The 27551-nt window shown below is 53.1% G+C and overlaps 2 protein-coding genes across 2 annotated transcripts; both read left to right on the forward strand.

Annotated features, from left to right (window-relative positions):
• The first annotated feature begins 6342 nt into the window (after nt 1-6342).
• On the forward strand, nt 6343-10176 carry LOC128060409 (folate receptor beta-like). Its single transcript, XM_052652811.1, has 5 exons — nt 6343-6755; nt 7861-8034; nt 9064-9252; nt 9365-9500; nt 9652-10176. Exons 2-5 carry the CDS (start codon nt 7885-7887, stop codon nt 9936-9938), a joined length of 762 nt encoding a protein of 253 aa, XP_052508771.1. The 5' UTR covers nt 6343-6755; nt 7861-7884; the 3' UTR covers nt 9939-10176.
• Nucleotides 10177-13071: 2895 nt separating this feature from the next.
• Nucleotides 13072-26998, forward strand: INPPL1 (inositol polyphosphate phosphatase like 1). The gene is made up of 28 exons (XM_052652252.1): nt 13072-13283; nt 16065-16128; nt 16220-16370; nt 16606-16726; nt 16956-17096; nt 17342-17435; nt 17543-17632; nt 17803-17901; nt 18015-18165; nt 18256-18362; nt 18683-18785; nt 18868-19064; nt 19355-19472; nt 20054-20150; nt 20444-20582; nt 20698-20797; nt 20896-20984; nt 21218-21299; nt 21432-21521; nt 22058-22171; nt 22308-22396; nt 22813-22900; nt 22993-23148; nt 23392-23470; nt 23563-23703; nt 25013-25685; nt 25938-26071; nt 26177-26998. The coding sequence occupies exons 1-28, from the start codon at nt 13087-13089 to the stop codon at nt 26265-26267; spliced, it is 3795 nt and encodes a 1264-aa protein (XP_052508212.1). The 5' UTR covers nt 13072-13086; the 3' UTR covers nt 26268-26998.
• Nucleotides 26999-27551: the final 553 nt, after the last annotated feature.

A 27551-nucleotide genomic window follows, 5' to 3' on the forward strand; every position in this document is an offset into this window, starting at 1 on the left:
CTCCCATAGTACAGGTAGATTCTTTACCAGCTGAGCCACGAAGGAAGCCCAATGAACAGTTAGAATTCAAAATTAAAAAAATATATATATATATATATATTATGTTATGGGACTTCCCCAGTGGTCCAGCGGTTAAGAATCTGCCTGGCAGGGGACACAAGTTTGATCCCTGGTCTGGAAAGATCCCACAGGCCACACAGCAACTAAGCCCTGGCACTACAACTATTGAAACCCTCAGGCCTATAGCACGTGCTCCAAAACAAAAGATATCACTGCAGAGAAGCCTGCACATGTCAACTAGAAGCAGCTCCTGCTCCTCACAACTAGAGAAAGCCCACAGGCAGCAAAGACACAACACAGCCAAAAATAAAATAAAGAAATAAAAAGTTTTAAAAGATCAAAACTTATTGGATACAGCTAAAGCATTGTTTAGAGGGAAATCTAGAGCTACAAAAGCCTATATTAAAAAAAAAGATTTTAAATCAGTAACCTAACCTATTACCTTACAAAAATAAAAACAGACTAAGTAAAATAAAACAAAGTAAACTCAAAGCCATCAAAACGAAAGAAATAGGGAGTAAAGCAAAAATAAATGGAATAAAAGATAGAAAAACAACAGGGAAAATGAAGAAAACCAAAAGTTGGTTCTCTGCAAAAGTCAACAAAGTTGATATGTCTTTAGCTACTTTGATATCAAGAAAAAAAGAGAAAAGAATCAAATTATTAATATCAGGAATAAAAGAGGGGATATTACTCTTATTCTCATAGAAAGAAAAAGCATCATAACAGAATATTATGAACAACTGTAAGTCAACAGATAACGTAACACAAATGAAATGGACAAATTCCTAGAAAAGCACAAACTATCAAAGATGACACACAAATAAGTAAAACATTTAAATATACCTATAGTGAGTAAAGGGGCTTCACTGGTGGCTCAGACAGTAAAGAATCTGCCTGCAATGCAGGAGACCTGGGTTCAATCCCTGGGCCAGAAAGATCCCCTGGAGGAGGAAATGGCAACCGACTCCAGTATTCTTGCCTGGAGAATGCCATGGACAGAGGAGCCTGTCAGGCTATGGTTCATGTGGTTGAAAAGAGCTGGATACAACTGAAGTGACTCAGCAGGCATAAAAAGTAAAGAGATTGAATTAGTTTTTAAAAAATCAATTAGTTAATTAATTTTGACCATGCCTTGGCATGTGGGATTTTAGTATCTGCATCAGAACCTGCACCCCCTGCAGTGGAAGCTCAGAATCTTAACCATTGGACCACCAGGAAAGCCCCTGAATTAGTAATTTTAAAACTTCCTCAAAGAAAAGTTCAGGCCTAGATGGTCTCAGTGATGCGTTCTACCAAATGTTTGAAGGATAATGAATACCAATCCTTCGCAGATTCTTAAAAAAAAAAAAAAAAAAAAAAGGAGAGAACACCCCCCAACTCATTCTATGAGACCAGTATTACCCTGATATAAAATTAAACAATATCAAGAAAAGAAAACTATATCTTTTATGAATAAAGATGTAAATCTCAACAAAACATCAAAGAATTCAGCAGCATATAGAAAAGGATTATACACCATTACCAACTGGGAGAATTTAAAGAATGTAACTTGGTTTAGCATCTCAAAATCAATTTATTTAATATGTCATATTACTAGAATAAAATACAAACCACCTGATCATCTCAGTGGATGCAGGAACATCATTCGACAAAATCCTTTAATTAAAAAAACAAAATAAAACACTGAACCAACTAGGAATAGAAGGGATTTTCCCCAATGTGATAAAGGACTTCTATGAAAAACCCACAGCTAACATCCTGTTCTAAGCCAAAAGGCTTTACCCCTAAGATCAGCAATAAGACAATTATAACTCTCATCTTGCTGTATAAAGGTTGTAGCTAGGGCTATTAGTGAAGAAAAAGAAATAAAAAACACACAAATTGGAAAGCAAGAAGTAAAACTATTTTTATTCACAGATAACATGACATTCTGTATAGAAAATCCTAAGGAACCCTCAAACACATGATTATTAACAAGTGAGTTCAGCAAATTTGAGGAGGCTCACACTTCCTGATTTCAAAACTTACTACAAACAATAATAAGACAATGCAGGAGCAGCAGATAGATAGGATAGAACCTAGAGCCCAGATTTTTGACAACAGTGCCAAGACAATGCAATAGGGGAAAGAATAATCTTTTCAAGAGATGTTGCTGGGGCACAACTCAATATTCAAATGCAGAAAAATTAGGTTGAAACTTTATTTTACACCACACACAAATTAACTCAAAAGTGGATCAAAGACCTAACCATAAAAGCTATAACTATAAAACTCCATAAGAGAACTTAGGGGAACAGCTTCAATAATTTCTTAGCTATAGCAAAAGTAACCAAAAAAAAAAAAAAAGATAAATTGAGTTACATCAAAATTTAAAACTTCTGTGCAACAAAAGACAAAAGAATACAGAATCAGAATATATGTCTGATAAGAAGTTAACCCAGAATATATATTGAGAATTCCTATAATTTAACAACAAAAGAAGTGTAAACTGATTAAAAAATGGGCAAATAACACAAACAGATGTTTCTCCAAAGAAGATATACAAATGACCAACAAGCATATGAAAAAATGTTCCACATTACTAATCATTAGAGAAATGCAAAATAAAACCACAGTTACATATCACTTCATACCCACTAGGGTGGCTATTATTAAAGAAACAAACAAACCAACAGAAGATATTAATACATTCTGGCCAGAATGTGGAGAAATTGAAATTCTTGTACACTGTTGGTGGAAATAAAAATTGTGCATCCATTTTAGAAAACAGCATGACAGTTCCTCAAAATTAAAAATAGAGGGACTTCCCTAGTGATCCAGTGGCTAAGACGCCAAGCTCCCAAGGCAGGGTGCCTGGGTTTGACCCCTGATCAGGGAACTAGATCTCACGTGCCACAACTAAAAGTTTGCAGGCTGCGACTAAAAGACCCTGCATGCTACAATTTAAAAAATTAAAAATAGAATTACCACACGATCCAGCTATTCTACTTCTGGTTATATATCCAAAAGAATCGAAAGCAGTGTCTCAAAGAGATAATTGCATACCTGTCTTCACAGTAGCATTCTTTAGGATACATTCCTGGTGGTCTAGTGTTGGACTCAGCACGTCCAACACACAGGGTGCCATTCAATCCCTGGTAGGGAAACTATGATCCCACATGCCACGTGGCATGGCCAAAAAAAAAAAAAAAAAAAAGACAATGTCTTGGTAGCATTCTTCACAACAGCCAAAATGTGGAAGCAGTTCAAATGTCCAAGGATGGATGAATGGATAACATATTATCCATTGTAGTATACATACAATGGAAAATTATTCAGCTATAAAAAGGAATGAAATTCTGACATGTGGATGAACCCTGGGACATTCAGTTTAGTTCAGTTCAGTTCAGTCGCTCAGTCGTGTCCGACTCTTTGCAACCCCATGAATCGCACGCAGCACGCCAGGCCTCCCTGTCCATCACTAACTCCTGGAGTTCACTCAGACTCATGTCCATCGAGTCAGTGATGCCATTCAGCTATCTCATCCTCTGTCGTCCCCTTCTCCTCCTTCCCCCAATCCCTCCCAGCATCAGAGTCCTTTCCAATGAGTTAACTCTTCGCATGAGGTGGCCAAAGTACTGGAGCTTCAGCTTTAGCATCAGTCCTTCCAAAGAAGTCCCAGGGCTGATCTCCTTTAGGATGCACTGGTTGGATCTCCTTGCAGTCCAAGGGACTCTCAAGAGTCTTCTCCAACACCACAGTTCAAAAGCATCAGGACATTAGGCTAAGTGAAATAAGACAGACACAAAAGGACAAATAATGTGTGACCCCAATTATATGAGGGAAAATCACTGCAGATGGTGACTGCAGCCATGAAATTAAAAGATGCTTGCTCCTTGGAAGAAAAGCTATGACAAACCTAGAGAACATATTAAAAAGCAGAGACGTTACTTTGCCGACAAAGATCCATCTAGTCAAAGCTATGGTTTTTCCAGTAGTCATGTGTGGATGTGAGAGTTGGACTATAAAGAAAGCTGAGCGCTGAAGAATTGATGCTTTTGAGCTGTGGTGTTGGAGAAGACTCTTGGGAGCCCCTTAGACTGCAAGGAGATCAAATCAGTCAATCCTAAAGGAAATCAATCCTGAATATTCATTGGAAGGACTGATGCTGTGGCTGAAGCTCCAAAACTTTGGCCACCTGATGCGAAGAGCTGAGTCATTGGCAAAGACCCTGATGCTGGGAAAGATTGATGGCAGGAGGAGAAGGGGACGACAGAGGGCAAGATGATTGGATGGCATCACCGAATCAATGGGCATGAGTATGAGCAAGCTCCGGGAGATGATGGACAGGGAAGGCTTGCGTGCTGCAGTCCATGGAGTTGCAAGGAGTCGGACACGACTGAGCGACTGAACAACAACAACAAAAAGAGTAGCCAAATTCACAGACATAAAAAATTAAATGGCCATTGCCAGGGACCGGGGAGAAGAGGAAATGCGGACTGCTGATATAATGGAAATAGAGTTTCTGTTTTACAGAATGAAAATGGCCTAGAGATGTGCTGCACAACAATATGAATATACTTAACACCACTGAACTATAAGCTTAAAATAGTTAAAACAGTAAATTTTCAATAGTCTATACCACATTTGTTTAAAAGGCTAAAAAATTGCTTAATTATGTTTACAGATATGGTAGATGGTGAGGTATTATTTTTTATCAGATTTGAGACAATTTTTCTCTGTGACCCTTGACTTCTATACCTCAACTTCCAGCTGGTTCATCTGGCTGCTCATAAATTAATCTGATTTCTGCCATTCAAGCCTTCTCAAGCAATCTAAATGTCCATCAACAGATGAATGGATAAAGAAGATGTGGTGTGTATACATATGTTTTCACACACATAAATGCACACACAGGGGCTTCCCTGATAACTCGGTCAGTAGATAATCTGCCTGCAGTGCAGGAGACCCAGGTTTGATCCCTGGGTTGGGAAGATGCCCTGGAGAAGGAAATGGCAACCCACTCCAGTATCCTTACCTGGAAAATCCCATGGACAGAGAAGCCTGGTGGGCTGCAGTCCATGGGGGCAGAGTTGGGCATGACTGAGCAACATTGAGGAACTGATGCACACACAATAAAATATTACTCAGCCGTAAAAAAGAATGAAATATTGCTATTTTCAGCATATGAATGGATGTACAGATTGTCACACTAAGTAAAATAAGTCAGGTAGAAAAAGACAAATATTGTATGATAACACTTATATATGGAATCTAAAAAAAATACATTACTGTGTGGTGTGGCTAAAATAATAATAATACAAATGAACTTATTTACAAAATAGAAACAGAGTCACAGACATAGACAACAAACTGATGGTTACCAAATGGGAAAGGGGATAGAGAAGAATAAATCAGGAGTATGGGACTAGCAGTTACACACTTGTAATAACCTACAATGGAAAATAATCTTGTAATAACCTACGATGGAAAAGAATATGAAGATGTATACCTGAAGCTAACACAATATTATAAATCAACTATAGTTAAATTGGGCTTCCCTGATGGTTCAGACAGTAAAGAATCTGCCTCCGGTGCAGGAGACCTGGGTTTGATCCTCAGGTCAGGAAGATCCTCTGGAGAAGGGCATGGCAACCCACTCCAGTAGTATTCTTGCCTGGAGAATTCCATGGACAGAGGAGCCTGGTGGGCTACAGTCTATTGGGTCGCAAAGAGTCGGTCGGACACAACTGAGTGACATCACACACACACACATAGTTAAATTGAAAAAAAAATTTTTAAGCCTACTCAGTATATGACAGACTTTTCTACATATAATTCTTCACAGTTTTCTTGTGAGCAAACTGAAGCTGAGAAACATTCAGTAATATTTCCTATAGCTGTGGGAGAGATGGAGCTATCACTGGGTTCCATCATGGCTGCAAAGCCTGGGTTCTTCCTCACTAGGTCCCATTCCCCTCAAGTCAGCACTTGGGGTTAAAAATTCAGATGCCCTCTTGGAGATGAGCAATCATCCAGATTTTTTAAAATTTAATTTGTCTTTGTTTTGGCTGTGCTGGGTCTTCATCACTGCTCAGACTCTTCTCTAGTTGTGGAGAGTGGGGGCTACTCTCCAGTTGCAGTGCGCAGGCTTCTCATTGTGGTGGCTTCTTTTGTTGAGGGGTAGGGGCCCTCGGGTGTGGGGGCCTCAGGAATTGCGGTTCCCAGGTCTAGAGGGCAGACTTGAGTAGCTGTGGTGCCCGGGGTTAGTTGCTCCGAGGCACATGGGATCTTCCTGGATCGGGGATTGAAGCTGTGTCTCCTGCATTGGCAGGCGGATTCTTTAGCACTGAGCCACCAGGGAAGCCCGCTCGAGATTCTGATGAATGTTGAATGTGTGGACCCTGGAACGACTAAATTAACAAACAGAGAGACGAGTGTAAACAAGAATGGCTCACTTGACAGACTAAAGGAACCTTGGAGAGGGTGGGATCCAAAGAGAGGGAAGAGCAGGAGAAGATCTGAAAGAGGAAATTGTATCTATACTTACCAGAGCTCTTAATCAGTCTGTCCTGCGCTGAGGACGGAGGCCACAGAGGACAGCCTGGCAGCTTGGAGCTGCCGCCAGCCTGGAGAAAGGCCGGCCCAGTCAGAGCTGCGTGTGAACCTCGTAGCAAAGGAGGCTCAGGAGCTGCAGTCAGGAGAGTCGGCAGGTTTGCACACAGGGCAGGGACGCAGCTCTCCTTAGAGAGAGCACTCTCCGTGGGGAAAGTGACTTAAAGGGGAGGAAATTGGAGGAGGGGAGACCTTACTCCAAACGCAGAGCCAATGGAAGTGAATTCCAGAAAGAATGTTTGGAGAGTCCCTTGGCAGGGCTTGGGGCTCAACAACATGGGGGATGGTGAGGGAGAGGGAGGTCTCCATTATCAATTCTTAGGTCCTTCGGTGACAGAGTCTAAAGGAGCAGATCTGTTCTGTAGGAGGTAGGTGAGGGGGTGGAAGGTGAGGGGCAGTCATGAACAGAGTAGGGGGCTGTCGCTTTCGCTGGGTGCCTCCCATGACTTTAAGTTCTTGTCTGGTTAGCAACTCCAATGTGGGGGACTTTTATGCTGTCCCTTGTCCTCGGATCTTGCATTTGTTCTTTGAAGGATAAAGGCAGGGATCTGGTTGATTTGTCCAGAAGTCGCTGAGGAGACCAGAGTCACGATGGAAGGAAATGATTTTCAGAAAATAGGGAAGGAAAAAGAAGTCTGAGAAAGCAAAGCTGTCTAAAAACAACCCCCCTCGTCATTTCTGTATCATTTAACCATCACCATCCTGTGTGCTACCTCGCTTGATCCTCACGCTGAACCGGAGAACTCAGCAGAGCTGGGTCACTGCCATGCCAGGGTAACAGGGTTTCTAAGCTGGCATGGAAACCTGGGTGATCAAGGGTGTGAAGGCAGAGCACTTGCTGGACACAGGATGAGGCTGTGTCCTCTTCCGGAGAGTAGGGCATGGACCTGAATTATTTAGTTACTTCTCTTGGGTCAGTCCAGAGAGAAGGTAGGCGCACAAGGAGTCTCCTCTAACTTGGGAAGATTCCCCCAGGGAATCTAATCCCAGATGCCCTTTTGAGCCCCCCAAGCCTACGGTGAGGGAGCCGCTGCCCTTGCCAATCTTCTCTACTCCAGCCTCAAGGAGCCTCAGGACCCCAGCCCTGAAGGAACAGGGTCTGACCCCATCCTTCACTGTGGAGTTGGGGAGACTGAGGCAGAAGGCAAAGGGGGGGGACCCTGCGAGGGGCTCTCTCCCTTCAGACTTTGGTCTCCTCCACAGCTGCCTCTGCAGGAAAGGAAAGAGATGCCCTGGAAACTGACACCACTTCTGCTGTTTCTGGGTTGGATGACCTCTGTGTGCAATGCCCGGACCCGGACAGACCTGCTCAACGTCTGCATGGATGCCAAGCACCACAAGGCAGAACCCGGCCCTGAGGACAAGCTACACAACCAGGTGAGGATGGAGTGTGGCTCTGGGTTGGGAGGGGGCTTGTTCAGACAAGGAAGAGGAAGTCAGGGTGATGGGGGAGGGGTTGAGGGGTCAAGCCCTTCCACTACACACACACATCCTGAGTTACTATTGTGGGAAAAGATGAAGGCAGGATGGGGGTACAGTTGATGTGATTCTAGAGGTGGCCTGCTCAGAATAGGATCCCATGTTGGCAATAATGTGGAATAAACACTTCCTGAGCACCTCCCAGGTGTCTTGTGTGTTCTGTGCATGGTTTCGTATTCCCAGAGGTCCTGCGATATGGGTAGATGATGTTCTCCTCCACTTGATACAAATGAGGAAACTGAGGCCCAGAGAAGCACATGGACACCCAGAGGATTTGGTCGGGACTTGCCCCTGTGATGGGGTGGGGGTTGAGGTGGGCACTCCCAGGGGTTTAAAATGTAAGAGACGTCAACATATATTACTGCACGCTGTAATGCAGTACACCTTTCCTCCTTTGCTCAAAAAGCCACCTTGCAATGAGGCTTAATACAACCACCCTCTTTCAAATTTCAACAGTCATTCCATATTTCTATTCCCTGCTGTTATTTTGTCCATATAATTGATCAGATCCTGATTTTTTTCTCTTTCAGCTTCTTACTGTCTCCTTTGACTGGAACATATATTTCTGCCTGTTTTGTTCTCTTCTGTATTCCCAGCATCTCGAACAGTAACTTGTATAAAATAAGTACTCAGTAATTATTTTTTAGGGAATAAATAAATTACTTTGTATGAAGCACTGTATAAACGATAGCTATTGTCTTCCCAAGACAGGGCTTCTCCCTGGCTCTCACTGCCCCCATCAGTCTTGTAACTGTGTCTCCCCCAAGACAGGAGTTTCTGGAGGCCAAGGACAGAACGGTCCTAACAGTGAGCATTCTTAGGACAACCTGCCTGAGACAGGACAGCAAGAAGAGCCAAATGGGAAGAGGCTGGAGGTGGTAGAGTGTGTGGTCTGGAGGCAATTAGTCTCATGTCTTCCCGACCCAGTGCACCCCCTGGAAGAAGAACGCCTGCTGCTCTGCCAGAGTCAGTCAGGAGCTGCACAAGGACACCTCCTCCCTGTATAACTTTACCTGGGACCACTGTGGCAAGATGGAACCCGCCTGCCAGCGCCACTTCATTCAGGACAACTGTTTGTACGAGTGCTCACCCAATCTGGGGCCCTGGATCCAGGAGGTACTGGGGTCTCCCTCCTTCCACCCCAGCAGGCTGCCCCCAACTCAGTCACAGCTGTTCCTACCAACATCCCTGGCTGACTGAGCCTCCCTGCCCCTACCTTCTCCCCCAGGTGAACCAGAAGTGGCGCAAAGAACGGTTCCTGAATGTGCCCCTGTGCAAAGAGGACTGTCAGAGCTGGTGGGAAGACTGCCGCACCTCCCACACCTGCAAGAGCAACTGGCACAGGGGCTGGGACTGGACCTCAGGTGAGGGCTGGGGTGGGTGGGGAGATGGAGGTGTGGGGTGGAGAAAGGGGGTCTGAGGATTTGGGATTGAGCAAGGATTCCTAGGGGCGGCCAGAGTTAAGCTTTGGGCCTAGGGACAGAATGTATGTGCCCACCCTCTCTCCCCCTGCAGGATCGAATAAGTGTCCAAATGGGACCACCTGCCGCACATTTGAGGCCTACTTCCCCACACCTGCAGCCCTGTGTGAGGGCCTCTGGAGTCACTCCTACAAGCTCAGCAACTACAGCCGGGGCAGCGGCCGCTGCATTCAGATGTGGTTCGACCCTGCCCTGGGCAACCCCAACGAGGAGGTGGCGAGATTCTATGCCTTGGCCTTGACTGCTGAGGCCTGGCCCCAGGGAATTAGACCTCTCTCTCTCTGCCTGGCCCTGATGCTGTCACTCTGGCTCCATGACTGAGTCCAGCCTGTCCCCAGGTTTGATGACCAGGCTGGGCTCAGTTCAGCTCCCACAAATGAGGGAGCCATCAGCACACTTCCATTCATTATCCATCCCTTTGTCATCCAGTTCCTGCTCCAGGGTGGGGCTTGGGGTTTCTCTGACAGCCAGTTCTAATAAATAGACCAACACCTCTGAGTCTGATGAATTATTTTGGTTCTGAGTTTGTGTGTGGTAGAGGGCAGATTCCATAGTTTTTGGATTCCTTCAGATTAGAGAAACAAAACATAAGCTTGTTCTGCTACTCACTATGTGAAAATGAATCAGTTGCTTGAATTTTCTTAAACCAGTTTCCTTCTCAATAAAATGAAGATAATTATCCTTCCTTCTCTCATAGTTGTGAAATGTTGCCTAGAAAGCATGTGTGCCCAGTGCCTGCACATTATTAGTCCTCAGGGATCCTGTGGCCCTTGTAGCCCCAAATGAGGGAGCCAAGTCCAAGACTTTATTATTTACATTGGGTCCCAGAGGAAGGCCTTTTCCCCAGGTTCTGTGCTCCCTTCTGCTGCTATGGGAAAACTGGGGATTGGAGTCCAGAGAAGGCTGGGGGTGTGTGTGTGTGTGTGTGCGTGTGTGTGTAAACAAATTCACCCATGATACTGACTAAAGGGGCAGAGTTGGGGCTTGGCACCTCAGAGAAGAGGGCAGTCTGTGAGGTTCCTGCAGAGCAAACACTGAAGATTCTAGCCTTAGTTAAGCCCTGCTGAGTCCTGGAAGCCTGGCTGGAAGAGGGGTGGAAACTCTTAGGGCTTCTCAGAGGCGGGAACTATCCCTAACACCTTTGTCCCCTCCAGGATTGGTAGGTGTGCCTCTCCTGGATGACTGCTCTGCCGTTAGCCCCCAGAACTGGGCCTCAGTTTACCTCAGGGTCTCCAGCTTCCCCTTGGAGGAAACCTTTGTCTCCACATCCCAACCACAGTTATCCTCAGAGAGGCGCAGGTACCTGCAGGTACCTGAATGAGAACTTCAGGCAGGTGGTGTCATCAACTTGAAACTAGAAGCCAGGAGTTAAGACTCAGTCTAGGTCTCTCCCGCCTCCTCACACCAGGAGGTAACTGAAGGGGGAAGTTGGCCACAGATTAGAGGACGAGTAATTGGGTTATTGGAGAGGTCTTGAGACACTGTTTCGCGTGTGGGTGGGTCTCAGTCATTACGTTTATCTAGTCTGGAAGGCCCTACCGACCCCTCTCCACGTCCCCGGTTTTGCTCCAGGTGGGTAAAGTCACTGTATATTTGAAACAGAGAAAGGAACTCGTTGAAATTGACCCAGACACAGATTCTATTCAGCAAAGTGAAAGTTCCCAGGTTAAAGGGGATCCTCTGACAGCGGCCTGAGTTGGCGGCAATGGGAACCAGGCGGGAGGCCTATGCCTTTAAGGATCCAGGGGGCGGAGGGGCGGGGCAGGAAGCGGACTCCCAGGAGACGCCGCCACCGGCTAGGTCTTTTTTTGGGGAGGGGCGGGCCAGACCCTGCTAAGAGCGGCTGACCTTTCCGGGCGGCCCAGGGGCCCTCCCTCTCCTGGTGGGAGGGGAAGAGGCCAGAGGACGACGGAGCGAACCCGGTCTAGGGAGCTCCTGGCTCCGCGTCCCGCCCACAAAGGCTCAAGTTTGTTGACTTGGAGGGAGTAGCTGGGGCGGGGGCGGGTGCTAATAATACCCATTCGTTCCGCCGCCGCGCTTTACAGTTTACACAGCTGTCATCTTCGTTACTCCTTAATTAATAATAAAAATAGCCGCCTTTCGGGAGCGCCCACTGGATGCCGGGCCCCGTACCGAGAGCTTTACAAGCACAGTCCCGTAGACTCTGCCCTCAAAACGTTATCCCCATTTTACAGAGCCGGAAGGCGAGGCTCGGAGAGGCGCCGTGACCTGCCCGAGGTCAATCGGCCGGTCAGCAGCTCTGGGATCAAGGCGCTGGGCCCGGGCGAGGCGGGGCGCGCGGGTGCTACCCCCGGCTCCGCGGAGAGCCGCGGGGGCGGAGCGGCGGGCGGGGCGGAAGGCGAGGGGGGTGCGGCGGCGGAGGATGGCCATCTTAAGTGGCCGCTGAGAGTCCAGGGCCGCTTCCCCGGGGAAGGGGGCTTCGGAGCAGCCCAGGAGGTGGGAGATTGAGTACGGCAGCCGAGGCTCTAGGGAGAGGTCGGGAGTCCGAGGGGCTGAGGGAACTTTCTTCTGTATGGGCAAAGGGAGGCCTGCTCTCTTGACTGCTGAGCCCCTCAAGGCCGGGGCCTGCGGGTATGGGGGATGGTGCCAGGGAACTTGGCCGAGAGGGGGAAGGGCTCTGCCTGGGCTGAGAGGGGCTGCCAGGGACGGTGCTTGGGGATTCGAGGACACTGGAGCTCTTCTGGGGGTTTGTGAGGGATCCCCCCACGGGATTTGGACCCAGTAGAGTTTGAGGGCTCAGGTCTAAGGGGGCTGGATTTCAAGGGAGTTGGAGGTGATGGGGAGAGGGGACGGCAGGAGGTTCATCATGGGATCCTTTGCAGATTTTGGTAACTCGATCCTACGAGTCTGTAGGGAGTCCGAATGGAAAGGATTTGAGGGTGGGATCAAACGTTTATGGAAGTTGGGGGGTCGTATAATTGCCAGTGTAGAAGGAAGGGGTCGGGATCCCGAAGTGTCGGGCGCAGGATGGGGGGGGACTTGGGCTTCGATGCGGGGGTTAGGAGCTGGATCTCCTCTGGTGATGGCGGGGCAGGATCATGTGGGGTTTGAGAGGCCTTGGGATTTGGGGGGTCCTGGGTCCTGTGGGATGCAAAGGGCAACTTCCCCATGGGGAAGAGGGTGGGGGCAGGGGCGGGCCGGGCCTCGGGCCGAGCGGTGGGGGTGGGGGCCGGCCGCCCGGCTCCGCGCTCCGCTCCTGCCCCTCCCCCGCCGCCTCTGAACAAACTTTTCTTTCTCTTCAAGTTGAGGCCGGCGCTGCTGGCGGCGTCGGCTGCGCGGCAAACCCGGCGGCAAGCGCGGCGGAACGCGGAGCTCCGATCTCCGGGTCGGCTTCGCCGGCGGATCCTTAGCCCCGGGACCCGGGCCCGGTCCTAGCCTCAGCCCCGAGCGTCCCGGGGCGGATGGCGCGGGCCGGTGGGCACCGGAGGCGCTGAGCCCTGCGCGGGCCATGGCCTCCGCGTGCGGGGCGCCGGGCCCGGGGGGCGCCGGGCCGGGGGCCGCTTTGGGCAGCCCAGCCCCCGCCTGGTACCACCGCGACCTGAGCCGCGCCGCCGCCGAGGAGCTGCTGGCCCGGGCAGGCCGCGATGGCAGCTTCCTGGTCCGAGACAGCGAGAGCGTGGCGGGAGCCTTTGCTCTCTGCGTCCTGTGAGTGGGGCCGGGGCTCCGATCGGGCGGGGGTACGGCCCGGGCTTTCTTGAGTGTTGTGGGGGTAGGGCCTGGGACGGTGGGACGCCAGCGCCCCCCAGAGTGAGGACCTTGGCTTTCTGCTGGACTTAAGGAAGGATGCAGGGAGCACTTCCTTCCTGCTGTGTGTCTGGGGGCAGAGTATGTGGGGTCCTGCTGCCCCGGGTGGCTGTAATTGGGGAAAATGCAAGGAGTCTCTGGTAGACCGGGTCAGGCATCCTCCAGGCAGGCGTGAGGGTGTGCATTCCACGGTTGTGTGCATTTGTGTTTATGTAGGGATCAGGTATCTGACAAGGAGCCGGGGCCAGAGGAACTGATGGCCTGTGTGGGGGGATGCCCAGCAGCTTCCTTATGGGGACTTTCTGAATCCCAGAACTGAGACTGGGGCCTGCCTGGATATGTATGACTGGGTCTGGGGGGCAGGGTAGTGTGGAGGAGAAGGGGAGGGAAGGCTGTATGTGGCCATGTCATTATTTCATGAATCAGTGGGTGAGTGTGTGTGCTCTAGCTCTTGGGAATGCGGCTGCCCTAGGCCTGAGCTGTAGGTGCTGAGTGTGGGGCTAGACTTGGCAGCTCTCCGAGTGGGCCTGGTTTTGTGCTTCTACCCATCAACCATGTGTGGCGGTGGTGTTGGGTGGGTTTGCACTTTCGGTTTTGGAATCTTCCTGAGCTGCAGCGCAGCCCCCCCCCCCCCCCCGCCCCAGATCAGCCACTGGGTGGGCTCCTGTAGGCCTCTGGAGTGGGAGGTAGTGAGTGGGAAGCTGTGGCGCTGCTTTGTTTAGCTCTAGTTATGTTGCTCAGCCCCATGAGCCCTCCCAAGTCCCTATCCTTGTGTCTCTTTCCCCTCTGTTCTCCTCACATCTTTGGGGGTACACTGGTCTAGGCCAGGGGTTTTCAGTTGGGGTTGATTTTACCCCTCAGGATAGTTGGCAGAGATATTTTTGATTGTCACAACTGGGATCATGCTACCTGCTCCTAGTGCGCAGAAGCCAGGGATGCTGTTCGACAGCACTCAGGACCGCCCCTCACAACAGAAGAATGTGGTCCATAATGTTAGTGGTGCTGAGGTTGAGGAACGCTGGCCTAGACAGTGGATCTGAAGAGGAAGGGGCTTATGTCCCTTGAGTTTCAGCTTATGTCCCACGTCTGAGGCCCAAGAGGGGAGACTGATGAGGGACAGCCTGGGTAGATGAACATCTTAAGAGTCCTGCATACCAGCCCCCTATGAGGCATACCCCCTAATTAGGGAGGGGAGGGAGGCAGGTGCTAGGTCAGCTGTTGAGTGGGAGGGGGACAGCTGGGCCTGTGTCTGGATGAGGAACATTATTGTCCCAGGAGGGAAAAATTCTGGCTCCATTACCAGGGAGGGGCTGGGTGGGGTGGGGGTCTGTCTGTGTGTGGGGGCTTCAGCTTTACCAGCTGACTCTGGTTACTCCCTGCATCTCAGGAACCTAGAGGTGGGTGATCAGAAACATACTTGCTTACCTGTACATGACACCTATGTGTACAGGGGAAACAAAGACACACCCCTGCCCCTGTAGTCACAGGCAATCCAACAAGCAGGCCAGGATACAAGTCCTGGTCTCTGTCCTGACTCTAAATGCTAGCTTGGCCTCTTCCTTTGTGGCCTTAGGCAAATTGCTTTTCTTTGAGCCTCAGTTTCCTTTTCTGGAGAATGGGGATAATAATAATAATATCTTCCTTAAAGTGTGAGGATTAAATGAGATCATGTCTGTAGGACATTGAGTACCTGGCTTGTCACAGAGACAGGACACAGTTAATGGGATGCTATTATTGTTATAAACACAGACCCACAATCCACAAACCAACACACCCAGTCACACACAGATACCCACACAGTTTGTGCCCAGTGGTCAGGAGAGTCCCCAAAAGTTTACCTGAGAGGAGAGGGTGGCCCTGTGCCCAGGGTATAGGGTCTCCTCAAGTAGACGTTTGATCCTCTCTAGTGCCAGTACCCACCTACTGCCCCACACATGGTCCAGGTGACTCCCTTGGGCAAGCCTGCCTGGAGGCGTGGCTGTAGAGAGATCCTCCCTCCCCACCGAGCGCGGGTTGTACCATTTGGACCAGGCTCAGCTGTCACCTGCTCAGCTGTTGCTGCCATCTGTCAGCACCCCTCATGCCCCTCCTCAGCTTGGGGCTCCTAGAGGCCCAGGTCCCCCACAGCGGGCCCCCATGTGTCCTCCCAATTTCCTGGTGTCTGAGGAAGGGGAAGGAAAGCCCTAGGGTGGTATCCCCACATCCCCTCAGCAAGACTGCTTCAGACACACTGGACTCCAGCAGAACCACACAACCAGTGTAAACACAGGCGGCAGACACACGTGTGATTGCACGTCACCCATGCACGCAGATGAGTTACCCAGGCTTCTGAGGACTCTTACTCTGGCGGGGGCCCCGGACTAGTACCACAGCCCAGAGGGTCTGTTTAGACAGCTGCAGAAGCCACAAAAGAGCTGCCTGTTGCTTCCCCGGCCTTGCAGTGGGTGTGGAGCATATGTAGGTCTGGGGTGGGGTCCGGTCAGTCCTGCTCTGCTTAGCACCAGCAGGATAGAGTGGACAGGCCCCATCATTAACCCTGTGCAGCCTGGGTAGACAGTTTCAGGGAAACGTAGCCAAGGGGCCCCGGGGGCTGGGCCCACTGGTTGGCAGGAGGAAGGGATGCCTTGGGACTTAGATGCCATCCTGGGGGAGACAGATTTGGACCCCCTGCTTTGCTGTCAGGTATCAGAAGCATGTGCACACATACCGAATTCTACCTGACGGAGAAGATTTCCTGGCTGTGCAGGTAGGAGCTTGGACCCTGACCCCATCCTTGATTCTAGCCTAAGGTTGGGGACCAGGTGACTGACCCTTCTCCCACTCTTGCTGGCCTGCAGACCTCGCAGGGTGTGCCAGTGCGACGCTTCCAGACCCTGGGGGAGCTCATCAGCCTGTATGCCCAGCCCAACCAGGGCCTGGTGTGTGCCCTGCTGCTGCCCGTGGAGCGGGAGCGAGAGCCGGACCCGCCGGATGACCGTGATGCCTCAGGTGCTGCCTGGGTGCCATGTACCTTCCCTGCCCCTCACCGGACATCCCCTGTGACTTCCCACCCCATCTTCTCAACCTGCCTCCTCTGAAGCCCCCTGCCACTCTTCCTGGTGCCTGGGCCATTTATTCCCTTCCATGGAAGTCCCTGACAGCCATGGTGCCCACCCCCCGCCCTACCCCCCACTTCACGGAGAGCAGGAGGCTCATACCGCTGCCTCCTGGCTCCTGTCCACAGATGGGGAGGATGAGAAGCCCCCACTGCCCCCGCGCTCTGGCTCTACCAGCATTTCTGCCCCCCTGGGGCCCAGCAGCCCCCCAGCAGCCCCTGAGACCCCCACAACTCCAGCTGCTGAGAGGTGAGACCCCCAATCCCTCCTGAGCAGGCAGTCCTTGTCTTTTCTGAGAACCATGTCCTCAACAAAGGTGGGAAGACCTTTAAGGCACCCCCTCCCCGACCCCCAGGAGGCAGACACCCTGATCTGTTGCACTGTCATTGCCACTTGTACCATCTCCTCTAGGGAGGGGGTGGGGGGTGCTGGAACAGTATCAGCGGGCCTCCACTGACCTCTTAACCCCTCCCCCAAGTGCTCCCAATGGGCTGAGCACTGTCTCGCACGAGTACCTGAAAGGTAGCTACGGGCTGGACCTGGAGGCCGTGCGGGGCGGAGCCAGCAACCTGCCACACCTCACCCGCACCCTTGCCACCTCATGCCGGAGGCTGCACAGGTACCTGGGGCACCCAGCACCATGCGCTCCACCCTTACCTCATACCTGTCTTCTCCCACCCGCTTGCTACGCAGATGCCCTGACCTTTGACCTCTGGCTCGGTCCAGAGAGCCTGCTGTTGCCTCCTGACTTATCCTCACCTGAACCCTTGTATCCTCATGGTGGCGGCTGAAACCCCTACACACTCAGCCCCTTTTCCCTGTCCCTGGGTCAGAGTGGGGAGTTCTGACCTAGTGTCTCCATAGTGAGGTGGACAAGGTCCTGTCAGGTCTCGAGATCCTGTCCAAGGTGTTTGACCAGCAGAGCTCACCCATGGTGACCCGCCTTTTGCAGCAGCAGGTGGGACTGTGGAAAGACCTCTGGGGAGTGGGTTTGTGTTCTGGGACTGGGCGAGGGGCCTCCTGCTAGGTGGTCTCATGGACAAACCTCATTCTTTCTCCCTGCAGAACCCACCACAGACCGGGGAGCAGGAATTAGAGAGCCTGGTGCTGAAGCTGTCAGTGCTGAAGGACTTCCTGTCAGGCATCCAGAAGAAGGTGCCCTGACTCCTGACCTCTAACCCCTGATCCCCTCACCTGGCCACTTGCCTTGTCTTGATCTGAACCCTGAATCTATAGTTCAGCACTGACACCAACATCAGCGGTGGCCCTCCCTGCCCCTGCCCTCAGCAAGGCTCCTGACCTCGCCCTGCCCTTGCCCCCTCCAGGCCCTGAAGGCCCTGCAGGACATGAGTTCCACAGCTCCCCCGGCCCCACTGCAGCCATCCACACGTAAGGCCAAGACCATCCCTGTGCAGGCCTTTGAGGTACATAGCGGGGGGTGGGGGGGATATTCCAGGGCAGAGAGCGGGTGGAGGTGAAGAGGGTGTTACCTACTCCCCAGGTCTTTTCAGCAACACCCCCACTTCCTGGCCTGCAGGTGAAGCTGGATGTGACCCTGGGTGACCTGACCAAGATCGGGAAGTCACAGAAGTTCACGCTGAGTGTGGACGTGGAGGGTGGGCGGCTGGTGCTGCTGCGGAGGCAGCGGGACTCACAGGAGGACTGGACAACCTTCACACATGACCGCAGTGAGCCAGGGCCCAACCCAAGATGGGCAGCAGGGTGGGCCCCCTGGGTCTGTGGGCACAGGGTGGTGTGACTCATTCTCCATCCCCTAGTCCGCCAGCTCATTAAGTCCCAGCGGGTCCAGAACAAGCTGGGCGTCGTGTTTGAGAAGGAGAAGGACCGGACGCAGCGCAAGGACTTCATCTTCGTCAGCGCCCGGGTGAGCAGCACATGGGCCTGGCCACCGGGGGCTGCAGGGGTCCCTGCCAGATGGGAGGAAAGAGAGGTCATCCCTCACGGGGCAGGCAGTTATGATGGGGTGCAGAGTATGTGTACTGAGAGTGGGAGGCCCAAGGGTGGGCTGATAATCATTCAGTGAACATTTACTGAGCACTTGCTGTATGCTTGAGGAGTGGGTGTGTGGTGGTGAGCCAGAGGTGTGTCCCTGTCCTTGAGGGACAGGCCACTTAGCAGGGTAGGCCCGTGGAAGGGGACTTCCTGGCTGCCCACCTGTGCCTGACTGACAGCTGTCCCCTGCAGAAGCGTGAGGCCTTCTGCCAGCTCCTGCAGCTCATGAAGAACAAGCACTCCAAGCAGGACGAGCCCGACATGATCTCCATCTTCATAGGCACCTGGAACATGGGTCAGGCCCGCGGAGGGACTGGGGTGGGAGAGAGGAAAGGCCCCAGGCAGGGGCCTGACTGCCCCGTCCCCTCCACCTCCAGGAAGTGTACCGCCTCCGAAAACTGTGACATCTTGGTTCACATCGAAGGGTCTGGGGAAGACCCTGGATGAGGTCACGGTGACCATACCCCATGACATCTATGTTTTTGGGACCCAGGAGAACTCAGTGGGTGACCGCGAGTGGCTGGACCTGCTCCGCGGGGGCCTCAAGGAGCTCACGGATCTGGATTACCGCCCGGTGAGGGGATGTTGTCTTGTCTAGCCCCTCTCCCCACACACTGGCTGGCTCCCCACAGCTTGACTGGCTCTCCTTCTGGTTCCTGGGAATATCTTTTAGGAAGTCTACCCTGAGTCCTTTATGCTGTAGGAAGGCCACTCTTTCTGGTCCCTCAGGAAAAGGTGTGGCAGGCCTTCTTACCTTGTGATTTCCAGAACCGTCTATAATGTGGGCTGGGCAGGGTGAGGGTGAAGGGAGATGGGGACAGTGGCCCAGCCTGGGACAGGGGTGACCCTGCACGCTCTCCCCAGATTGCTATGCAGTCTCTGTGGAACATCAAGGTGGCCGTGCTGGTCAAGCCAGAGCACGAGAACCGCATCAGCCACGTCAGTACGTCCAGCGTGAAGACCGGCATTGCCAACACCCTAGGTGAGGAAAGAGGGTGGGGTCCCTCTGGCCACTCCTCCTGCTTCCTTTCCAGCCAGGGTCCAGGGTCTCCTCCTATCTATAGAACTCTTTGAACTTGGCAAAGCATGTTCATATTCTAAATGTCTTCCAGCCTCAGCAGGAGGCATGGCCAGGATAATTATCTCCATTTCATAGATGATAAAACTCGAGCCCAGGTGGTCAAGTGAGCTGTCCAAGGTTACACAGGCTAGTATGTGATAGAGCCTGGCACCAGCATAGTGCCCAGGTCTCCCTGTTTGCAGTCCACTGCTACCTCAGGATAGATTGTGCTCAGTATCTGCAAAGCCTTGCCCCTTCACCACTGGGGTCCCTGTGATCTCCGGGGACTCTGCTCTCACATGCAGACAGACTCAGACCATCCAGATGGGGCTGCAAGTGCCCGGTGTGGACCCCAGAGAAGGCGTGGTTGTGTATGCAGGGAACCGCCTGCCTTACGGCTGTGGGGGAGTTGGGAGGATCTTTGCAGTGCTGCTTCAGCGGGTGGGGGGTGAAGTTGGGAGCCCACTGAGGGTGCCCCAGGCATTCTTCTGTTGCCCTGACAGGAAACAAGGGGGCCGTGGGTGTCTCCTTCATGTTCAATGGCACCTCGTTTGGCTTTGTGAATTGCCACCTCACCTCGGGAAATGAGAAGACTGCCCGGTGAGGGAGTGCCTTCCCAGTCATCCCTTTAGCCTTACCCTCTATTCCCGAGAGCTATTCCCTCTCCCATACTCTAGTCCACAACCCTCCTACATCCCTGTCCCCCAAGGCCTCCTTCCTTACCTCAACTCAGGACCCCTCTGTCTGTCCCTGATTTTGACCTTGTCCCCAGCTCCTTCCTCTGTCCCCAGGGACCCTGATCCCTGCCCTGTCCCCAACCCCAGCCAGAGACTTCTTATCTCCATGTCTGTCCCTGACATCTGACCCTGGAGCTCCCCCTACCCCCACCATAGGCGGAACCAGAACTACCTGGACATCCTGCGGCTACTCACACTGGGCGATCGGCAGCTCAGTGCCTTTGATATATCTCTGCGTTTCACTCACCTTTTCTGGTTTGGGGACCTCAACTACCGCCTGGACATGGATATACAGGTGTGAGCAGGGCCCAGTGGGTGGTGGGTAGGGAGGCTGGGCTGGGGCCCAGGTGGGCTCTCACCTCTAGCTTGAAAGGGCAAGGCCCCAGCTTTTATGTCCCCTCTCCCCTCAGGAGATCCTGAACTACATCAGCAGGAAAGAGTTTGAGCCCCTGCTCAGGGTGGACCAGCTCAACTTGGAGCGGGAAAAGCACAAGGTCTTCCTTCGATTCAGTGAGTATGGGCGTGGTAGCGGCAGTCCCTGAGGCTAGGGTCCTTGTGGTATCCCTGGGTCTTCAGGGCCCTGACCCCTCCATCCCTGCCTTTCCTAGGTGAGGAGGAGATCTCCTTCCCACCCACCTACCGCTATGAGCGGGGTTCCCGGGACACGTATGCCTGGCACAAGCAGAAGCCAACTGGGGTGAGTGAGGAGAATGGGTTAGGCCCGGGGAGACCCCCCAGGACTGTGAAGAATCAAGAGTGTGTGTGGGGTCAAGCCTCTGCACTTACCATTCCAGCCTCTATGGCCCGTTGAGGCCTCAGGGGTGTTCCTGGGTGTTGGAGGTGGATGTCGGACCCAGTGTGGTAGGGGCATGGGCCTCAGCTAAGCAACCCCCAACTGACCCCTGCCCACACTGCTGTCCCCTGCCCCAGGTCCGGACCAACGTGCCTTCATGGTGTGACCGGATTCTCTGGAAATCCTATCCCGAGACCCACATCATCTGCAATTCCTACGGTCAGAGCCTCCCGGACAGGGTGATGGGCGATCCCGGGTGGTCCTTGACCTGACTCTGCCTTGGCTTTGGGAATCGGGAGCAGAGAGTAAGGAGCTTTCCGCTGAGCCCCCATTCCTACTCCCCTCCCCCAGGTTGCACGGATGACATCGTCACCAGTGACCACTCCCCTGTGTTTGGGACGTTTGAGGTTGGAGTTACCTCTCAGTTCATCTCCAAGAAAGGTGGCTATTCTGGCTGTGCTGTGGGCACGGCATCCATCTGGGTGGGTGCAGGTGTAGCCTGGGGGGTGTACACAGCTTTGAAAATATCTGAGTGTGTGTGTGTGTGTGGGTGTGTAGGGGCGGGCACATACATGCATGTGCAGGAATGTGTCTGAATATGTGATGTGTAAAGGTGTCTGTGTTCCTGAGTCATCGTGGGAGGTATATGCCCGTGAGCAGGTGTGTGCGTATGAAGGTAATTGTGTACATGTTTCTGCCTGCCTGGGGCTCCTTGTGTACCTGTGTGCCTAGTGGCGTGGTGGATTGTTGGCGGGCATATCCTGCAGGCACTCCAGTTCCCGGCCCCTTCTCGGATGGTCTCTCATTCTTGGGCTTTGGGGTCTCCCTGGGCTGCTTGGGATGGAGGAGGCCCCTCCTGGCCTTCCCCCTGCTCTGCCAGGGCTCCAGATTCCCTGCCCCAGTGCTCAGTCTCTGTGTCCTGTTCCTTCTGCCACCCTCTCAGCCCTCCTGTCTGCATTCCTCCCTTTGCCCCTCAGGGCTCTCAAAGACCTCAGACCAGGCCTACATCGAGTTTGAGAGCATTGAGGCCATTGTGAAGACGGCCAGCCGCACCAAGTTCTTCATCGAGTTCTACTCTACCTGTCTGGAGGGTCTGAGGCGGAGCCCAGGGCTGGGTGTGGGCCATGGGGGATGGAGGCCTGAGGTGCCCAGAGTGGGCAGCCCCCTAGTTAGGGGGGAGGGAAGCTGAGAGGTGGCACTCAGTTGGGTGTCCCCTTCCCCCTCCAGAGTATAAGAAGAGCTTTGAAAATGATGCCCAGAGCAGTGACAACATCAACTTCCTCAAGGTGCAGTGGTCCTCACGCCAGCTGCCCACGGTGAGGCTTGGGGGTGAGGGCACCGAGGGAAGTGCAGCCAAACGCCAGCTGGAGCCTGCCTGGGAGGGTGGGAAGAGCCCATGGTGTGGGCTTGTGCGTGGAGTGGGCATGAGTGAGGACGAAGGCATGTGCTTTATTTGCGGGGGGAGGGGGTCTGGAGACCAGGTTGCAGTTCATTCATTTGTTCCATAAATACTTCTCAGCTTCACTAAACGTCAGATGCTGTGTTGGCCATTGTTGATGGAGAAAATCAATTAGTTACAGGGCTCTTGAGTGCTCTGAAAGGCCCATGGAAATCTTTCCTTCAGGTGGATGGGAGTAAGCACAGACAAGCTTGAGGGTGGGATGAGCCAGAGCCATGGCAGGAAGTGGGGTGGGGGGGTGCTTTATTCCTCACTGGGCCTCTCTGCTCCCAGCTCAACCCCATTCTGGCTGATATCGAGTACCTGCAAGACCAGCACCTCCTGCTCACAGTGAAGTCCATGGATGGCTACGAATCCTATGGTGAGGGCAGAGGGGGGCCGAGGGGCACAGGAAGCTGGGCAGGGCCCTAGGAAGGCTTGCTAATTTGCTGGTCTGTTCCATCTGCCCTTCAGGGGAGTGCGTGGTGGCGCTCAAGTCAATGATTGGCAGCACAGCCCAGCAGTTCCTGACCTTCCTATCCCACCGTGGCGAGGAGACAGGCAACATCCGTGGCTCCATGAAGGTGCGGGTGCCCACAGAGCGCCTGGGCACCCGTGAGCGACTCTATGGTGGGGGCTCCATTGGGAGGGGTGTGGGGCATACAGTGGGGCGGTGCGGGCAGGTCTAGGAGAGGAGGACCAGGGCTGTGGGGTGGGCGTTGGAATCCCTGGAACATTTGGCAGTTGTACAGCCAGGTCTGGGGGGTGGGCCTGCCCTGGGGAGTAGCTGGGAAGGGGCTAGCTAGCCCGTGGGTGTCTATGAGGTGCAGGACCCCAGGTCCCTTCTAAGTCTCCTTTCCCTTCCTCTCCCAGAGTGGATCAGCATTGATAAGGACGAGGCAGGAGCAAAGAGCAAAGCCCCCTCTGTGTCCCGAGGCAGCCAGGATCCCCGGTGAGCTGGGGCTCTGTGGGGAGTCATGAAGGGGTGCCTGGGGACTTGTGGCCAGCCCCTGCTTCATCTCCCTCCCCTGTGTACCCTGACAGGTCGGGGAGCCGCAAGCCAGCCTCCACAGAGGCCTCCTGCCCACTGTCCAAGTTATTTGAAGAGCCAGAGAAGCCACCACCAACTGGGAGGCCCCCAGCCCCACCCCGAGCTGCTCCCCGGGAGGAGCCCTTGACTCCCAGGTGAGAGAAGGAAACTGTCATTCCCATCCTTTATCCATCCTGATCCATCACTGTGCGTGGCTCTCAGGGTTGGCCTGGGGATCATCCTCTGCTTGGGTCTCTGTGGGGCCCTATGCCCGTGGCCACTGGCCAGCCAGGCCTCCTGATGGTGTGGTTCTGAGTCAAAGGGAGCACAGTCAGCCCCTCCTCTCGCTTCTACCTTAAAAAATAGACTTAGAAATGGTTTCTGCAACAGCTCCCTTAGATACTTAACTTGAGCCTTCTGTTTGGAGAAGGCCTGTGTCTCAGCACAAGTTGCCCTGGGGCATTCTATGGAACACTGTCCTACAAGATGCCCCACTGGAAACGGCTTGTTGTCAAATGAGTTTGGGAAATGGTTGTTGCTAGATTCTTTTCTTAGATATTCCCAGTGCACAATAGTATCAGCAAAAGCTCTGAGCTTGTGGACAGGAAGGAAATCCTTTTTCAGCTGTGTTGAATATAGTTTCCCAAACTTAATGGGCCAGGAAACTTTTCCATGCAATAACTATTAATATCCTGGGGAACTACAGTTGACCCTTGAACATGGCAGGGGTTAGGGGTGTATAACTCATAGTCATCCCTCTGGATCCTCAGTTCCTGTGTATCTGAAGTTCCACATGGATTCAACAAATGTGGCTCATATATCGTGCAGTACCGTAGTAGTGAAAAAAAAAATCTGCATAGAGTTGGACCCATGTAGTTCAAGCCCATGTTGTTTAAGGGTCAAGGTCAAGTGTAGTGTTCCGTGGATCATACTTTGGGAAAGTGAGGCTTGCTTTTTAATTATATCGTTGTCATTTGAACATAAATAAAAACTCCTGGTGCATTTTCAGTCATCTTCAGCTGTTATCAGTCACTTTGGTTTTATCTTCAGCCTTGAGTATAACTAACCTGAATCCTTGAGTAAGATTCCTCAGTAGACTGGCCTCAGATGTCTCCAGGGCTTTCCACATCTGGCTGGTCATTCTCATTGAAGGCTTTTATTGCCCTGCCTTCTGGCCTCTGTTTTCACCCATTTTACAGCTTTTACAGTTACAAAATCCAAAAAAGGTCGGAGACTCTTAGTGAGTGAGGCAAGGAAGATTGGGGGTTATCCAGTTGTCTCCCCAGTTTTAGAGGTGAGGACACAAAGGGGCAGAGAGGGAAGGTGATGTGCCTACGGTCACATGCAAGTCTAGGGGTGGGGGCTTACATCTCCTGACTCCCCACCCGGTGCTCCTTCCACTGCATCCCCTGCCCTTCTCTCCTTTGATTCTGGGCCCTGATTTTATTCTGCTCCCAAACCCAGGTTGAAACCAGAGGGGGCTCCAGAGCTGGAAGGGGTGGTGGCCCCCCCACCCAAGAACAGCTTCAATAACCCTGCCTACTACGTCCTTGAAGGGGTGCCACACCAGCTGCTGCCCCCGGAGCCACCCTCACCTGCCAGGGCTCCTGTCCCACCTGCCACCAAGAACAAAGTGGCCATCACAGTGCCTGCCCCACAGCTTGGGCGCCACCGGGCTCCTCGCGCGGGAGAGGGGAGCTCATCAGATGAGGACTCCGGGGGTACACTGCCCCCTCCAGACTTTCCACCACCACCACTGCCAGATTCGGCCATCTTCCTGCCCCCTAGCCTGGATCCTCTGCCAGGGCCAGTGATCCGGGGCCGCAGTGGGGTTGAGGCTCGTGGCCCACCACCTCCCAAGGCCCATCCAAGACCCCCGCTCCCGCCAGGCCCCTTGCCCACCAGCACTTTCCTGGGGGAGGTAGCCAGTGGGGATGATCGCTCCTGCTCAGTGCTGCAAATGGCCAAGACACTGAGTGAGGTGGACTATGCTCCCGCCGGGCCTGGCCGAGCCATGCTCCTGCCAGGCCCCCTGGAGCTACAGCCGCCCCGGGGGCTGCCCTCGGACTACGGCCGGCCTCTCAGCTTCCCTCCGCCTCGCATCAGAGAGAGCATCCAGGAGGACCTGGCAGAAGAGGTGTGTGGGCCAGGGGTGGCTGTGTGCCTGCAGAGTGTGCCTGCCCGCGGTGGAGGCATCCCTTCACCGTTCAGCACTCAGTGGAGTCCTCTGCCTTGGGCTGGGCACTGGGGAGCTGAAGGTTGCAAGAAGCAGCCCCTTGCTCTGCCTCTCTCCCCACCCCAGAGCACGTGGCAGAATATGGCTGTCTGCAAGTCCTTTTGTGGGTGCAGGCCCCCTCAGTGCTTCCTCTAACCTGCTCTGTTCCCTCAGGCTCCGTGCCCGCAGGTCGGGCGGGCTGGCGGGCTGGGTGAGGCAGGCATGGGAGCCTGGCTGAGGGCCATCGGCTTGGAACGCTATGAGGAGGGATTGGTGCACAATGGCTGGGACGACCTGGAGTTTCTCAGGTGGGGGCTGGGCTGGAAGTGGATGGGGTGGGGCTGGGCTTGGGGGCGAAGCTAGGGGCTCTCTGGACCGCCTGGCCCTTCTCCCAGCATCTCTTACCCTTACAGCGACATCACTGAAGAAGATCTGGAGGAAGCTGGGGTGCAGGACCCGGCTCACAAGCGCCTCCTTCTGGACACCCTGCAGCTCAGCAAGTGACCGCGGTGGCATTTTGAAGCTGCGAACTGAGCGCCAAACCCGCCCTTGAAGGCCCAGCCAGAGCCCTGGAGTTTAAGAGTTATAAGGGGTCGGGGCAGTACTTTTCTGCCTATTTATTGGGGACCTGTGTTCCCTACTACCCAATCATTTGCCCAATCATTGTCCTAATTAGGACATCCTACCCCTCACCTTTTAGAGCCAGGGCTGCGGAGGTGAGTTGCCATGGTTACCGAGGACCTCGGTTTTTCTGGTGCTGTCCTCCCTTTCTGGGCCACTCCTCCAGCCCCAGGGGGGCCATGGGTCCATATGGGTACGTCTTGGGTTCCCACTTTCACCGTTGTTCCTGCTGCCCTCCACCCAGCCTGAACCAGTGGTGGAGGGGCTCAGCTGGGACCTCTCCCAACCCCCGCTCAGGGGTGTCCGTCCGGCAATGAAGGAATAGCCCGAGGAGAATCGGGCTGGGGTTTATTTAAGCTTTTCTGTGTGGGTTTAGGGAGGGCGGGCACTTTAATGTTATTGGGGCTGGTCTGGGTAGGGGCAAAGAATCTTGGCCACAAAGCGCCAGTTTGCTTAGTTTTGTCTCCCGGTCTATACCACCTGTGCTGCAGCTGTGTGGCAGCTGGGGGTTCCTCGCTGGTCATAAGGGGAACTGGGCTCTTGCAGGCAGCCTATCCCCTTCATGGGTACTGAAGGGTTCCAGTGTGATGTCAATAAATTAAGTTTTATTTGGATTGAGCAAAACTCACCTCAATAAATTACAAGTTTTTCAAAGAAAAGAACAGCAACAACAACAAAAAAGACAGGAAAGAGGAAGCCCTCTGTCCCGATGCCCTGGCAGCTCTGCTCATCTCAGGGCCTCCCCTCTGTGCCAGACTGGCTGAGGATGGGTGGGGAGGAGTGAGGGACAAAACAGCGGTGGAACCCTTTGTGCCTCTCATTATCCCAATGATGACCAGCCTTTGTACCGGTGGGGTCAGTGTGGGTGGGCCCAAGGGCTGGGGCAGCAGGCTGGTCACCAAGCCGAGGGGAGACCCAGCCAGCTGCAGAGGCAGGGAAGGAAGCCGGGCTGTTCCATTTGGGGATTCGCCTTTGAGCACTGTTGGGGCAGGCATTGTTTGATCCCCTTTTCAAAGAGAGCCAGGCTAGAAGCTGGGGCTCAGCTCTCCTGGAGGAGAGCTCTCCCAGTGAAAAGTACCCGCCCCCACCTCCACCCCCACCCCCACGGTGCGGAATGTGGGTGGGTGAAGACAAGAGTAGCCCTGGCTTGGTCTCCGAAGCTGGGGA

This window comes from Budorcas taxicolor, chromosome 15, assembly GCF_023091745.1.
Source record: "Budorcas taxicolor isolate Tak-1 chromosome 15, Takin1.1, whole genome shotgun sequence".
Lineage (NCBI taxonomy): Eukaryota > Metazoa > Chordata > Mammalia > Artiodactyla > Bovidae > Budorcas > Budorcas taxicolor.